Source organism: Scyliorhinus torazame, chromosome 19 (genome assembly GCF_047496885.1).
Source record: "Scyliorhinus torazame isolate Kashiwa2021f chromosome 19, sScyTor2.1, whole genome shotgun sequence".
Taxonomy (NCBI): Eukaryota; Metazoa; Chordata; class Chondrichthyes; order Carcharhiniformes; family Scyliorhinidae; genus Scyliorhinus; species Scyliorhinus torazame.
Window position 1 is genome coordinate 7,070,171 of NC_092725.1, and position 14,067 is coordinate 7,084,237.

Sequence of the window (14,067 nt, forward strand, 5' to 3'; positions counted from 1 at the left end):
GGCACTCCCTCAGTACTGACCCTCTGACAGTGCGACGCTCCCTCAGTACTGACCCTCTGACAGTGCGGCACTCCCTCAGTACTGACCCTCTGACAGTGCGACGCTCCCTCAGTACTGACCCTCTGACAGTGCGGCTCTCCCTCAGTACTGACCCTCTGACAGTGCGGCACTCCCTCAGTACTGACCCTCTGACAGTGCGGCACTCCCTCAGTACTGACCCTCTGACAGTGCGGCACTCCCCCAGTACTGACCCTCTGACAGTGCAGCACTCCCTCAGTACTGACCGTCTGACAGTGCAGCACTCCCTCAGTACTGACCCTCTGACAGAGCAGCACTCCCTCAGTACTGACCCTCTGACAGTGCAGCACTCCCTCAGTACTGACCCTCTGACAGTGCGGCACTCCCTCAGTACTGACCCTCTGACAGTGCGACGCTCCCTCAGTACTGACCCTCTGACAGTGCGACACTCCCTCAGTACTGACCCTCTGACAGTGCAGCACTCCCACGGTACTGACCCTCTGACAGTGCGGCGCTCCCTCAGTACTGACCCTCTGACAGTGCGGCACTCCCTCAGTACTGACCCTCTGACAGTGCCGCACTCCCTCAGTACTGACCCTCTGACAGTGCGGCGCTCCCTCAGTACTGACCCTCTGACAGTGCAGCACTCCCTCAGTACTGACCCTCTGACAGTGCGACACTCCCTCAGTACTGACCCTCTGACAGTGCAGCACTCCCACGGTACTGACCCTCTGACAGTGCGGCGCTCCCTCAGTACTGACCCTCTGACAGTGCGGCACTCCCTCAGTACTGACCCTCTGACAGTGCAGCACTCCCTCAGTACTGACCCTCTGACAGTGCGGCACTCCCTCAGTACTGACCCTCTGACAGTGCGGCGCTCACCCAGTACTGACCCTCTGACAGTGCGGCACTCCCTCAGTACTGACCCTCTGACAGTGCGGCACTCCCTCAGTACTGACCCTCTGACAGTGCGGCACTCCCTCAGTACTGACCCTCTGACAGTGCAGCACTCCCTCAGTACTGACTCTCTGACAGTGCGGCACTCCCTCAGTACTGACCCTCTGACAGTGCGGCACTCCCTCAGTACTGACCCTCTGACAGTGCGGCACTCCCTCAGTACTGACCCTCTGACAGTGCAGCACTCCCTCAGTACTGACCCTCTGACAGTGCAGCACTCCCTCAGTACTGACCCTCTGACAGTGCAGCACTCCCTCAGTACTGACCCTCTGACAGTGCGGCACTCCCTCAGTACTGACCCTCTGACAGTGCAGCACTCCCTCAGTACTGACCCTCTGACAGTGCGGCACTCCCTCAGTACTGACCCTCTGACAGTGCGGCACTCCCTCAGTACTGACCCTCTGACAGTGCAGCACTCCCTCAGTACTGACCCTTTGACAGTGCAGCACTCCCTCAGTACTGACCCTCTGACAGTGCGGCACTCCCTCAGTACTGACCCTCTGACAGTGCGGCACTCCCTCAGTACTGACCCTCTGACAGTGCGGCACTCCCTCAGCACTGACCCTCTGACAGTGCAGCACTCCCTCAGTACTGACCCTCTGACAGTGCAGCACTCCCTCAGTACTGACCCTCTGACAGTGCGGCACTCCCTCAGTACTGAACCTCTGACAGTGCGGCACTCCCTCAGTACTGACCCTCTGACAGTGCGGCACTCCCCCAGTACTGACCCTCTGACAGTGCAGCACTCCCTCAGTACTGACCGTCTGACAGTGCAGCACTCCCCCAGTACTGACCCTCTGACAGTGCAGCACTCCCTCAGTACTGACCGTCTGACAGTGCAGCACTCCCTCAGTACTGACCCTCTGACAGTGCGGCACTCCCTCAGTACTGACCCTCTGACAGTGCAGCACTCCCCCAGTACTGACCCTCTGACAGTGCAGCACTCCCTCAGTACTGACCGTCTGACAGTGCAGCACTCCCTCAGTACTGACCCTCTGACAGTGCGGCACTCCCTCAGTACTGACCCTCTGACAGTGCAGCACTCCCTCAGTACTGACGCCCTGACAGTGCGGCACTCCCTCAGTACTGACCCTCTGACAGTGCGGCACTCCCTCAGTACTGACCCTCTGACAGTGCGGCACTCCCTCAGCACTGACCCTCTGACAGTGCGGCGCTCCCTCAGTACTGACCCTCTGACAGTGCGGCACGCCCTAAGTACTGACCCTCTGACAGTGCAGCACTCCCTCAGTACTGAACCTCTGACAGTGCGGCACTCCCTCAGTACTGACCCACTGACAGTGCGGCACTCCCTCAGTACTGACCCTCTGACAGTGCGGCACTCCCCCAGTACTGACCCTCTGACAGTGCAGCACTCCCTCAGTACTGACCGTCTGACAGTGCAGCACTCCCTCAGTACTGACCCTCTGAAAGTGCGGCACTCCCTCAGTACTGACCCTCTGAGAGTGCAGCACTCCCCCAGAACTGACCCTCTGACAGTGCAGCACTCCCTCAGTACTGACCGTCTGACAGTGCAGCACTCCCTCAGTACTGACCCTCTGACAGTGCGGCACTCCCTCAGTACTGACCCTCTGACAGTGCAGCACTCCCTCAGTACTGACGCCCTGACAGTGCGGCACTCCCTCAGTACTGACCCTCTGACAGTGCGGCACTCCCTCAGTACTGACCCTCTGACAGTGCAGCACTCCCTCATACTGACCCTCTGACAGTGCGGCACTCCCTCAGTACTGACCCTCTGACAGTGCAGCACTCCCTCAGTACTGACCCTCTGACAGTGCGGCGCTCCCTCAGTACTGACCCTCTGACAATGCAGCACTCCCTCAGTACTGACCCTCTGACAGTGCAGCACTCCCTCAGTACTGACCCTCTGACAGTGCGGCACTCCCTCAGTACTGACCCTCTGACAGTGCAGCACTCCCTCAGTACTGACCCTCTGACAGTGCGGCACTCCCTCAGTACTGACCCTCTGACAGTGCAGCACTCACTCAGTACTGACCCTCTGACAGAGCGGCACACACTCGGTACTGACCCTCTGACAGTGCGGCACTCCCTCAGTACTGACCCTCTGACAGTGCGGCGCTCCCTCAGTACTGACACTCTGACAGTGCGGCACTCCCTCAGTACTGACCCTCTGACAATGCGGCACTCCCTCAGTACTGACCCTCTGACAGTGCGGCGCTCCCTCAGTACTGACTCTCTGACAGTGCAGCACTCCCTCAGTACTGACCCTCTGACAGTGCGGTGCTCCCTCAGTACTGACCCTCTGACAGTGCGACGCTCCCTCAGTACTGACCCTCTGACAGTGCGACACTCCCTCAGTACTGACCCTCTGACAGTGCAGCACACCCACGGTACTGACCCTCTGACAGTGCGGCGCTCCCTCAGTACTGACCCTCTGACAGTGCGGCACTCCCTCAGTACTGACCCTCTGACAGTGCCGCACTCCCTCAGTACTGACCCTCTGACAGTGCGGCGCTCCCTCAGTACTGACCCTCTGACAGTGCAGCACTCCCTCAGTACTGACCCTCTGACAGTGCGACACTCCCTCAGTACTGACCCTCTGACAGTGCAGCACTCCCACGGTACTGACCCTCTGACAGTGCGGCGCTCCCTCAGTACTGACCCTCTGACAGTGCGGCACTCCCTCAGTACTGACCCTCTGACAGTGCGGCACTCCCTCAGTACTGACCCTCTGACAGTGCGGCACTCCCTCAGTACTGACCCTCTGACAGTGCAGCGCTCCCTCAGTACTGACCCTCTGACAGTGCGGCACTCCCTCAGTACTGAACCTCTGACAGTGCGGCACTCCCTCAGTACTGACCCACTGACAGTGCGGCACTCCCTCAGTACTGACCCTCTGACAGTGCGGCACTCCCCCAGTACTGACCCTCTGACAGTGCAGCACTCCCTCAGTACTGACCGTCTGACAGTGCAGCACTCCCTCAGTACTGACCCTCTGAAAGTGCGGCACTCCCTCAGTACTGACCCTCTGAGAGTGCAGCACTCCCCCAGTACTGACCCTCTGACAGTGCAGCACTCCCTCAGTACTGACCGTCTGACAGTGCAGCACTCCCTCAGTACTGACCCTCTGACAGTGCGGCACTCCCTCAGTACTGACCCTCTGACAGTGCGGCACTCCCTCAGTACTGACCCTCTGACAGTGCAGCACTCCCCCAGTACTGACCCTCTGACAGTGCAGCACTCCCTCAGTACTGACCCTCTGACAGTGCGGCACTCCCTCAGTACTGACCCTCTGACAGTGCAGCACTCCCTCAGTACTGACGCCCTGACAGTGCGGCACTCCCTCAGTACTGACCCTCTGACAGTGCGGCACTCCCTCAGTACTGACCCTCTGACAGTGCGGCACTCCCTCAGCACTGACCCTCTGACAGTGCGGCGCTCCCTCAGTACTGACCCTCTGACAGTGCGGCACGCCCTAAGTACTGACCCTCTGACAGTGCAGCACTCCCTCAGTACTGAACCTCTGACAGTGCGGCACTCCCTCAGTACTGACCCACTGACAGTGCGGCACTCCCTCAGTACTGACCCTCTGACAGTGCGGCACTCCCCCAGTACTGACCCTCTGACAGTGCAGCACTCCCTCAGTACTGACCGTCTGACAGTGCAGCACTCCCTCAGTACTGACCCTCTGAAAGTGCGGCACTCCCTCAGTACTGACCCTCTGAGAGTGCAGCACTCCCCCAGAACTGACCCTCTGACAGTGCAGCACTCCCTCAGTACTGACCGTCTGACAGTGCAGCACTCCCTCAGTACTGACCCTCTGACAGTGCGGCACTCCCTCAGTACTGACCCTCTGACAGTGCAGCACTCCCTCAGTACTGACGCCCTGACAGTGCGGCACTCCCTCAGTACTGACCCTCTGACAGTGCGGCACTCCCTCAGTACTGACCCTCTGACAGTGCAGCACTCCCTCATACTGACCCTCTGACAGTGCGGCACTCCCTCAGTACTGACCCTCTGACAGTGCAGCACTCCCTCAGTACTGACCCTCTGACAGTGCGGCGCTCCCTCAGTACTGACCCTCTGACAATGCAGCACTCCCTCAGTACTGACCCTCTGACAGTGCAGCACTCACTCAGTACTGACCCTCTGACAGAGCGGCACACACTCGGTACTGACCCTCTGACAGTGCGGCGCTCCCTCAGTACTGACCCTCTGACAGAGCAGCACTCCCTCAGTACTGACCCTCTGACAGTGCGGCGCTCCCTCAGTACTGACACTCTGACAGTGCGGCACTCCCTCAGTACTGACCCTCTGACAATGCGGCACTCCCTCAGTACTGACCCTCTGACAGTGCGGCGCTCCCTCAGTACTGACTCTCTGACAGTGCAGCACTCCCTCAGTACTGACCCTCTGACAGTGCAGCACTCCCTCAGTACTGACCCTCTGACAGTGCAGCACTCCCACGGTACTGACCCTCTGACAGTGCGGCGCTCCCTCAGTACTGACCCTCTGACAGTGCGGCACTCCCTCAGTACTGACCCTCTGACAGTGCCGCACTCCCTCAGTACTGACCCTCTGACAGTGCGGCGCTCCCTCAGTACTGACCCTCTGACAGTGCAGCACTCCCTCAGTACTGACCCTCTGACAGTGCGACACTCCCTCAGTACTGACCCTCTGACAGTGCAGCACTCCCACGGTACTGACCCTCTGACAGTGCGGCGCTCCCTCAGTACTGACCCTCTGACAGTGCGGCACTCCCTCAGTACTGACCCTCTGACAGTGCCGCACTCCCTCAGTACTGACCCTCTGACAGTGCGGCGCTCCCTCAGTACTGACCCTCTGACAGTGCAGCACTCCCTCAGTACTGACCCTCTGACAATGCAGCACTCCCTCAGTACTGACCCTCTGACAGTGCAGCACTCCCTCAGTACTGACCCTCTGACAGTGCGGGACTCCATCTGAACTGACCCTCTGACAGTGCGGCGCTCCCTCAGTACTGACCCTCTGACAGTGCGGCACTCCCTCAGCACTGACGCTCTGACAGTGCAGCACTCCCTCAGTACTGACCCTCTGACAGTGCGGCATTCCCTCAGTGCTGACCCTGTGACAGTGCGGCACTCACTCAGTACTGACCCTCTGACAGTGCGGCACTCCCTCAGTACTGACCCTGTGACAGTGCAATTCTCCCTCAGTACTGACCATCTGACAGTGCGGCGCTCCCTCAGTACTGACCCTGTGACAGTGCGGCACTCCCTCAGTACTGACCCAGTGACAGTGCGGCACTCCCTCAGTACTGACCCTCTGACAGTGCGGCGCTCCCTCAGTACTGACCCTGTGACAGTGCGGCACTCCCTCAGTACTGACGTTGTGACAGTGCGGCACTCCCTCAGTACTGACCCTGTGACAGTGCGGCACTCCCTCAGTACTGACCCTCTGACAGTGCAACTCTCCCTCAGTACTGACCCTGTGACAGTGCGGCACTCCCTCAGTACTGACCCAGTGACAGTGCGGCACTCCCTCAGTACTGACCCTCTGACAGTGCGGCGCTCCCTCAGTACTGACCCTGTGACAGTGCGGCACTCCCTCAGTACTGACCCTCTGACAGTGCGGCAATCCCTCAGCACTGACGCTCTGACAGTGCAGCACTCCCTCAGTGCTGACCCTGTCACAGTGCGGCACTCCCTCAGTACTGACCCTGTGACAGTGCGGCACTCCCTCAGTACTGACCCTGTGACAGTGCGGCACTCCCTCAGTACTGACTCTCTGACAGTGCGGCGCTCCCTCAGTACTGACCCTGTGACAGTGCGGCACTCCCTCAGTACTGACCCTCTGACAGTGCGGCACTCCCTCAGTACTGACCCTCTGACAGTGCGGCACTCCCCCAGTACTGACCCTCTGACAGTGCGGCAGTCCCTCAGTCCTGACCCTCTGACAGAGCAGCACTCCCTCATTACTGACTCTCTGACAGTGCGGCACTCCCTCAGTACTGACCCTCTGACAGTGTGGCACTCCCTCAGTACTGACCCTCTGACAGTGCGGCACTCCCTCAGTGCTGACCCTCTGACAGTGCGGCACTCCCTCAGTGCTGACCCTCTGACAGTGCGGCGCTCCCTCAGTGCTGACCCTCTGACAGTGCGGCGCTCCCTCAGTACTGACCCTCTGACAGTGCGGCCCTCCCTCAGTACTGGCCCTCTGACAGTGCGGCGCTCCCTCAGTACTGACCCTCTGACAGTGCAGCACTCCCTCAGTACTGATCCTCTGACAGTGCAGCACTCCCTCAGTACTGACCCTCTGACAGTGCGGCACTCCCTCAGTACTGACCCTCTGACAGTGCGCCGCTCCCTCAGTACTGACCCTCTGACAGTGCGGCGCTCCCTCAGTATTGACCCTCTGACAGTGCAGCACTCCCTCAGTACTGATCCTCTGACAGTGCGGCACTCCCTCAGTACTGACCCTCTGACAGTGCGGCACTCCCTCAGTACTGACCCTCTGACAGTGCAGCACTCCCTCAGTACTGACCCTCTGACAGTGCAGCACTCCCTTAGTACTGACCCTCTGACAGTGCAGCACTCCCTCAGGACTGACCCTCTGACAGTGCGGCAGTCCCTCAGTACTGACCCTCTGACAGTGCAGCACTCCCTCAGGACTGACCCTCTGACAGAGCGGCACTCCCTCAGTACTGACCCTCTGACAGAGCGCCGCTCCCTCAGTACTGACCCTCTGACGGTGCGGCACTCCCTCAGTACTGGCCCTCTGACAGGGCAGCACTCCCTCAGTACTGACCCTCTGACAGTGCGGCGCCCCCTCAGTACTGACCCTCTGACAGTGCGGCACTCCCTCAGTACTGACCCTCTGACAGTGCAGCACTCCCTCAGTACTGACCCTCTGACAGTGCAGCACTCCCTCAGTACTGACCCTCTGACAGTGCGGCACTCCCTCAGTAGTGACCCTCTGACAGTGCAGCACTCCCTCAGTACTGACCCTCTGACAGTGCGGCACTCCCTCTGTACTGACCCTCTGACAGTGCAGCACGCCCTCAGTAATGACCCTCGGACAGGGCAGCACTCCCTCAGTACTGACCCTCTGACAGTGCGGCACTCCCTCAGTACTGACCCTCTGACAGTGAGGCACTCCCTCAGTACTGACCCTCTGACAGTGCGGCACTCCCTCCCTCAGTACTGACCCTCTGACAGTGCGGCACGCCCTAAGTACTGACCCTCTGACAGTGCAGCACTCCCTCAGTACTGAACCTCTGACAGTGCGGCACTCCCTCAGTACTGACCCAATGACAGTGCGGCACTCCCTCAGTACTGACCCGCTGACAGTGCGGCACTCCCCCAGTACTGACCCTCTGACAGTGCAGCACTCCCTCAGTACTGACCGTCTGACAGTGCAGCACTCCCTCAGTACTGACCCTCTGAAAGTGCGGCACTCCCTCAGTACTGACCCTTTGAGAGTGCAGCACTCCCTCAGTACTGACCCTCTGACAGTGCAGCACTCCCTCAGTACTGACCCTCTGACAGTGCGGCACTCCCTCAGTACTGACCCTCTGACAGTGCGGCACTCCCTCAGTACTGACCCTCTGACAGAGCGGCACTCCCTCAGTACTGACCCTCTGACAGTGCGGCGCTCCCTCAGTACTGACCCTCTGACAGTGCGGCACTCCCTCAGTACTGACCCTCTGACAATGCGGCACTCCCTCAGTACTGACCCTCTGACAGTGCGGCGCTCCCTCAGTACTGACTCTCTGACAGTGCAGCACTCCCTCAGTACTGACCCTCTGACAGTGCGGCGCTCCCTCAGTACTGACCCTCTGACAGTGCGGCACTCCCTCAGTACTGACCCTCTGACAGTGCGGCGCTCCCTCAGTACTGACCCTCTGACAGTGCGGCACTCCCTCAGTACTGACCCTCTGACAGTGCCGCACTCCCTCAGTACTGACCCTCTGACAGTGCGGCGCTCCCTCAGTACTGACCCTCTGACAGTGCAGCACTCCCTCAGTACTGACCCTCTGACAATGCAGCACTCCCTCAGTACTGACCCTCTGACAGTGCAGCACTCCCTCAGTACTGACCCTCTGACAGTGCGGTACTCCCTCTGTACTGACCCTCTGACAGTGCGGCGCTCCCTCAGTACTGACCCTCTGACAGTGCGGCACTCCCTCAGTACTGACCCTCTGACAGTGCGGCACTCCCTCAGTACTGACCCTCTGACAGTGCGGCGCTCCCTCAGTACTGACCCTCTGACAGTGCAGCACTCCCTCAGTACTGACCCTCTGACAGTGCGGCACTCCCTCAGTACTGACCCTCTGACAGTGCGGCACTCCCTCAGTACTGACCCTCTGACAGTGCTGCACTCCCTCAGTACTGACCCTCTGACAGTGCAGCACTCCCACAGTACCGAGCCTCTGACAGTGCAGCGCTCCCTCAGTACATACCCTCTGACAGTGCGGCACTCCCTCAGTACTGACCCTCTGACAGTGCGGCACTCCCTCAGTACTGACCCTCTGACAGTGCGGCGCTCCCTCAGTACTGACCCTCTGACAGTGCAGCACTCCCTCAGTACTGACCCTCTGACAGTGCGGCACTCCCTCAGTACTGACCCTCTGACAGTGCGGCACTCCCTCAGTACTGACCCTCTGACAGTGCTGCACTCCCTCAGTACTGACCCTCTGACAGTGCGGCACTCCCTCAGTGCTGACCCTCTGACAGTGCGGCACTCCCTCAGTACTGACCCTCTGACAGTGCGGCACTCCCTCAGTACTGACCCTCTGACAGTGCAGCACTCCCTCAGTACTGACCCTCTGACAGTGCGGCACTCCCTCAGTACTGACCCTCTGACAGTGCAGCACTCCCTCAGTACTGACTCTCTGACAGTGCAGCACTCCCTCAGTACTGACACTCTGACAGTGCGGCACTCCCTCAGTACTGACCCTCTGACAGTGCCGCACTCCCTCAGTACTGGCCCTCTGACGGTGCAGCACTCCCTCAGTACTGACCCTCTGACAGTGCGGCGCTCCCTCAGTACTGATCATCTGACAGTGCAGCGCTCCCTCAGTACTGACCCTCTGACAGTGCGGCGCTCCCTCAGTACTGACCCTCTGACAGTGCCGCACTCCCTCAGTGCTGACCCTCTGACAGTGCGGAGCTCCCTCAGTACTGACCCTCTGACAGTGCGACACTCCCTCAGTGCTGACACTCTGACAGTGCGGAGCTCCCTCAGTGCTGACCCTCTGACAGTGCGGAGCTCCCTCAGTACTGACCCTCTGACAGTGCGACACTCCCTCAGTACTGACCCTCTGACAGTGCGGCACTCCCTCAGTACTGACCCTCTGACAGTGCGGCACTCCCTCAGTACTGACCCTCTGACAGTGCCGCACTCCCTCAGCGCTGACCCTCTGACAGTGCGGAGCTCCCTCAGTGCTGACCCTCTGACAGTGCGACACTCCCTCAGTACTGACCCTCTGACAGTGCGGCACTCCCTCAGTGCTGACCCTCTCACAGTGCGGAGCTCCCTCAGTACTGACCCTCTGACAGTGCGGCACTCCGTCAGTACTGACCCTCTGACAGTGCGGCGCTCCCTCAGGACTGAGCCTCTGACAGTGCGGCGCTCCCTCAGTACTGACCCTCTGACAGTGCGGCACTCCCTCACTACTGACACTCTGACAGTGCGGCACTCCCTCAGTACTGACCCTCTGACAGTGCGGCACTCCCTCAGTACTGACCCTCTGACAGTGCGGCACTCCCTCAGTACTGACCCTCTGACAGTGCAGCGCTTCCTCAGTACTGACCCTCTGACAGTGCAGCACTCCCTCAGTACTGACCCTCTGACGGTGCGACACTCCCTCAGTACTGACCCTCCGACAGTGCAGAGCTCCCTCAATTCTGACCCTCTGACAGTGCGGCACTCCCTCAGTACTGACCCTCTGACAGTGCGGCACTCCCTCAGTACTGATCCTCTGACAGTGCGACACTCCCTCAGTACTGACCCTCCGACAGTGCAGAGCCCCCTCAGTACTGACCCTCTGACAGTGCAGCACTCCCTCAGTACTGACCCTCTGACAGTGCGGCACTCCCTCAGTACTGACCCTCTGACAGTGCGACACTCCCTCAGTGCTGACCCTCTGACAGTGCGGCACTCCCTCAGTACTGACCCTCTGACAGTGCGGCACTCCCTCAGTACTGACCCTCTGACAGTGCGGCACTCCCTCAGTACTGACCCTCTGACAGTGCGGCACTCCCTCAGTACTGACCCTCTGACAGTGCGGCACTCCCTCAGTACTGACCCTCTGACAGTGCGGCACTCCCTCAGTACTGACCCTCTGACAGTGCAGCACTCCCTCAGTACTGACTCTCTGACAGTGCGGCACTCCCTCAGTACTGACCCTCTGACAGTGCAGCACTCCCTCAGTACTGACCCTCTGACAGTGCAGCACTCCCTCAGTACTGACCCTCTGACAGTGCGGCACTCCCTCAGTACTGACCCTCTGACAGTGCGGCACTCCCTCAGTACTGACCCTCTGACAGTGCGGCACTCCCTCAGCACTGACCCTCTGACAGTGCAGCACTCCCTCAGTACTGACCCTCTGACAGTGCAGCACTCCCTCAGTACTGACCCTCTGACAGTGCGGCACTCCCTCAGTACTGACCCTCTGACAGTGCGGCACTCCCTCAGTACTGACCCTCTGACAGTGCGGCACTCCCTCAGTACTGACCCTCTGACAGTGCGGCACTCCCTCAGCACTGACCCTCTGACAGTGCAGCACTCCCTCAGTACTGACCCTCTGACAGTGCAGCACTCCCTCAGTACTGACCCTCTGACAGTGCGGCGCTCCCTCAGTACTGACCCTCTGACAGTGCGGCACTCCCTCAGTACTGACCCTCTGACAGTGCAGCACTCCCGCAGTACTGACCCTCTGACAGTGCGGCACTCCCTCAGTACTGACCCTCTGACAGTGCAGCACTCCCGCAGTACTGAGCCTCTGACAGTGCGGCACTCCCGCAGTACTGACCCTCTGACAGTGCAGCACTCCCTCAGTACTGACCCTCTGACAGTGCGGCGCTCCCTCAGTACTGACCCTCTGACAGTGCGGCACTCCCTCAGTACTGACCCTCTGACAGTGCAGCACTCCCGCAGTACTGACCCTCTGACAGTGCGGCACTCCCTCAGTACTGACCCTCTGACAGTGCGGCACTCCCTCAGTACTGACCCTCTGACAGTGCGGCACTCCCTCAGTACTGACCCTCTGACAGTGCAGCACTCCCTCAGTACTGACCCTCTGACAGTGCGGCACTCCCTCAGTACTGACCCTCTGACAGTGCGGAGCGTCTGATGGTTTTTTCACTCACCTCGCCCCATTGTGGAGACCTTGTTGGTGTCGGACCCAGTGGGCGGTATATCCGAGACTGTTGCCTTCCTGAAAAAACTGCTGTTGTAATAAAGAGAAGACAGATTCACAAAGAGGTCTAGTGAGTGAAGAATGACTGCATGGAAGATATAGAGACAGGGAGAGAGAGAGACAGAGAGAGAGACCGAGAGAGAGAGAGAGACAGAGAGAGAGAGACAGAGAGAGAGAGACAGAGAGAGAGAGACAGAGAGAGAGAGACAGGGAGAGAGAGAGACAGAGAGAGAGAGACAGAGAGAGAGAGACAGGGAGAGAGAGAGACAGGGAGAGAGAGACCGAGAGAGAGAGACCGAGAGAGAGACCGAGAGAGACAGAGAGAGAGAGACAGAGAGAGAGAGACAGGGAGAGAGAGAGACAGGGAGAGAGAGAGACAGGGAGAGAGAGACCGAGAGAGAGAGACCGAGAGAGAGACCGAGAGAGACAGAGAGAGAGAGACAGAGAGAGAGAGACAGAGAGAGAGACAGAGAGAGAGAGAGAGAGAGACAGAGAGCGAGAGACAGAGAGAGAGAGACAGGGAGAGATAGAGACAGTGAGAGACAGAGACAGAGAGAGACAGGGAGAGAGAGACAGAGAGAGAGAGACAGAGAGAGACAGAGAGAGAAAGACACAGAGAGATAGAGACAGGGAGAGAGAGAGAGAGACAGGGAGAGATAGAGATAGACAGGGAGAGGGAGAGACAGGGAGAGACAGAGAGAGAGAGAGACAGAGAGAGAGAGAGAGAGTGAGAGAGAGAGACAGGGAGAGATAGAGTCATGGAGAGAGACAGACAGGGAGTGAGAGAGACAGGGAGTTATAGAGAGAGACTGGGAGAGGTAGACAGGGAGGGAGAGACAGAGGGAGAGAGAGAGAGCTAGAGATAGGGAGAGAGAGAGAGAGAGAGACAGAGGGTGAGAGAGACAGAGGAAGAGAGAGAGATAGAGATAGGGAGAGATGGATACAGAGGGAGAGAGAGAGAGAGACAGAGGGAGAGAGAGAGAGAGACAGACAGAGGGAGAGAGAGAGAGAGACAGAGGGAGAGAGAGAGAGACAGAGGGAGAGAGAGAGAGAGAGAGAGAGAGACAGAGGGAGAGAGATGGAAGTTACGAGATCCAGTCAGGGTGGAATGGCCTGGGAGAAGGGAGTCTCTGACCTGAAGCCAATTTGTGGTTTCTCAGAAGCGAGCGAATGTTGGATTATAAAGTTACCTCATCATTCGGGCGATCCTCTTGCTGTGCGCTTCATGTTTCTGCTCTGAAATGAAGATGGGTTTCAGGTTGAAGCAGTCTCGCTGGTGAAGCTCCCCATAGTTACCCACCCCACCTAGTTGCCCCCACCCCTCCGAGCAAAGCCATTTCCACTCTTTCCCAGGCCAAAATGATCGATCCCTTATTCTGAGCACCCCAACACCACCAGAGTGCAGACTGGAGGGCCTGGATGGCCTCCTCCTGTTCCTGTGTAACGGGCTGGAGTGGGGCTGAATGGGCCTCCTCCTGTTCCTGTGTAACAGGCTGGAGAGGGGCTGAATGGGCCTCCTCCTGTTCCTGTGTAACAGGCTGGAGAGGGGCTGAATGGGCCTCCTCCTGTTCCTGTGTAACAGGCTGGAGAGGGGCTGAATGGGCCTCCTCCTGTTCCTGTGTAACAGGCTGGAGAGGGGCTGAATGGGCCTCCTCCTGTTCCTGTGTAACAGGCTGGAGAGGGGCTGAATGGGCCTCCTCCTGTTCCTGTGT

General features: G+C 59.1%; 1 protein-coding gene across 1 annotated transcript in view; it reads right to left on the reverse strand.

Annotated features, from left to right (window-relative positions):
- LOC140395997 (uncharacterized) overlaps positions 1–14,067 on the reverse strand; it is a 90,963-nt gene that overhangs the window by 76,041 nt on the left and 855 nt on the right. Inside the window, exons 2-3 of the mRNA XM_072484034.1 lie at positions 13,546–13,591; positions 12,306–12,385 (exon numbers count right to left, since the gene is read on the reverse strand). Coding sequence (XP_072340135.1) covers positions 12,306–12,385; positions 13,546–13,553 — 88 coding nt within the window. The 5' untranslated portion in view covers positions 13,554–13,591. The remainder of the gene's footprint in view (positions 1–12,305; positions 12,386–13,545; positions 13,592–14,067) is intronic.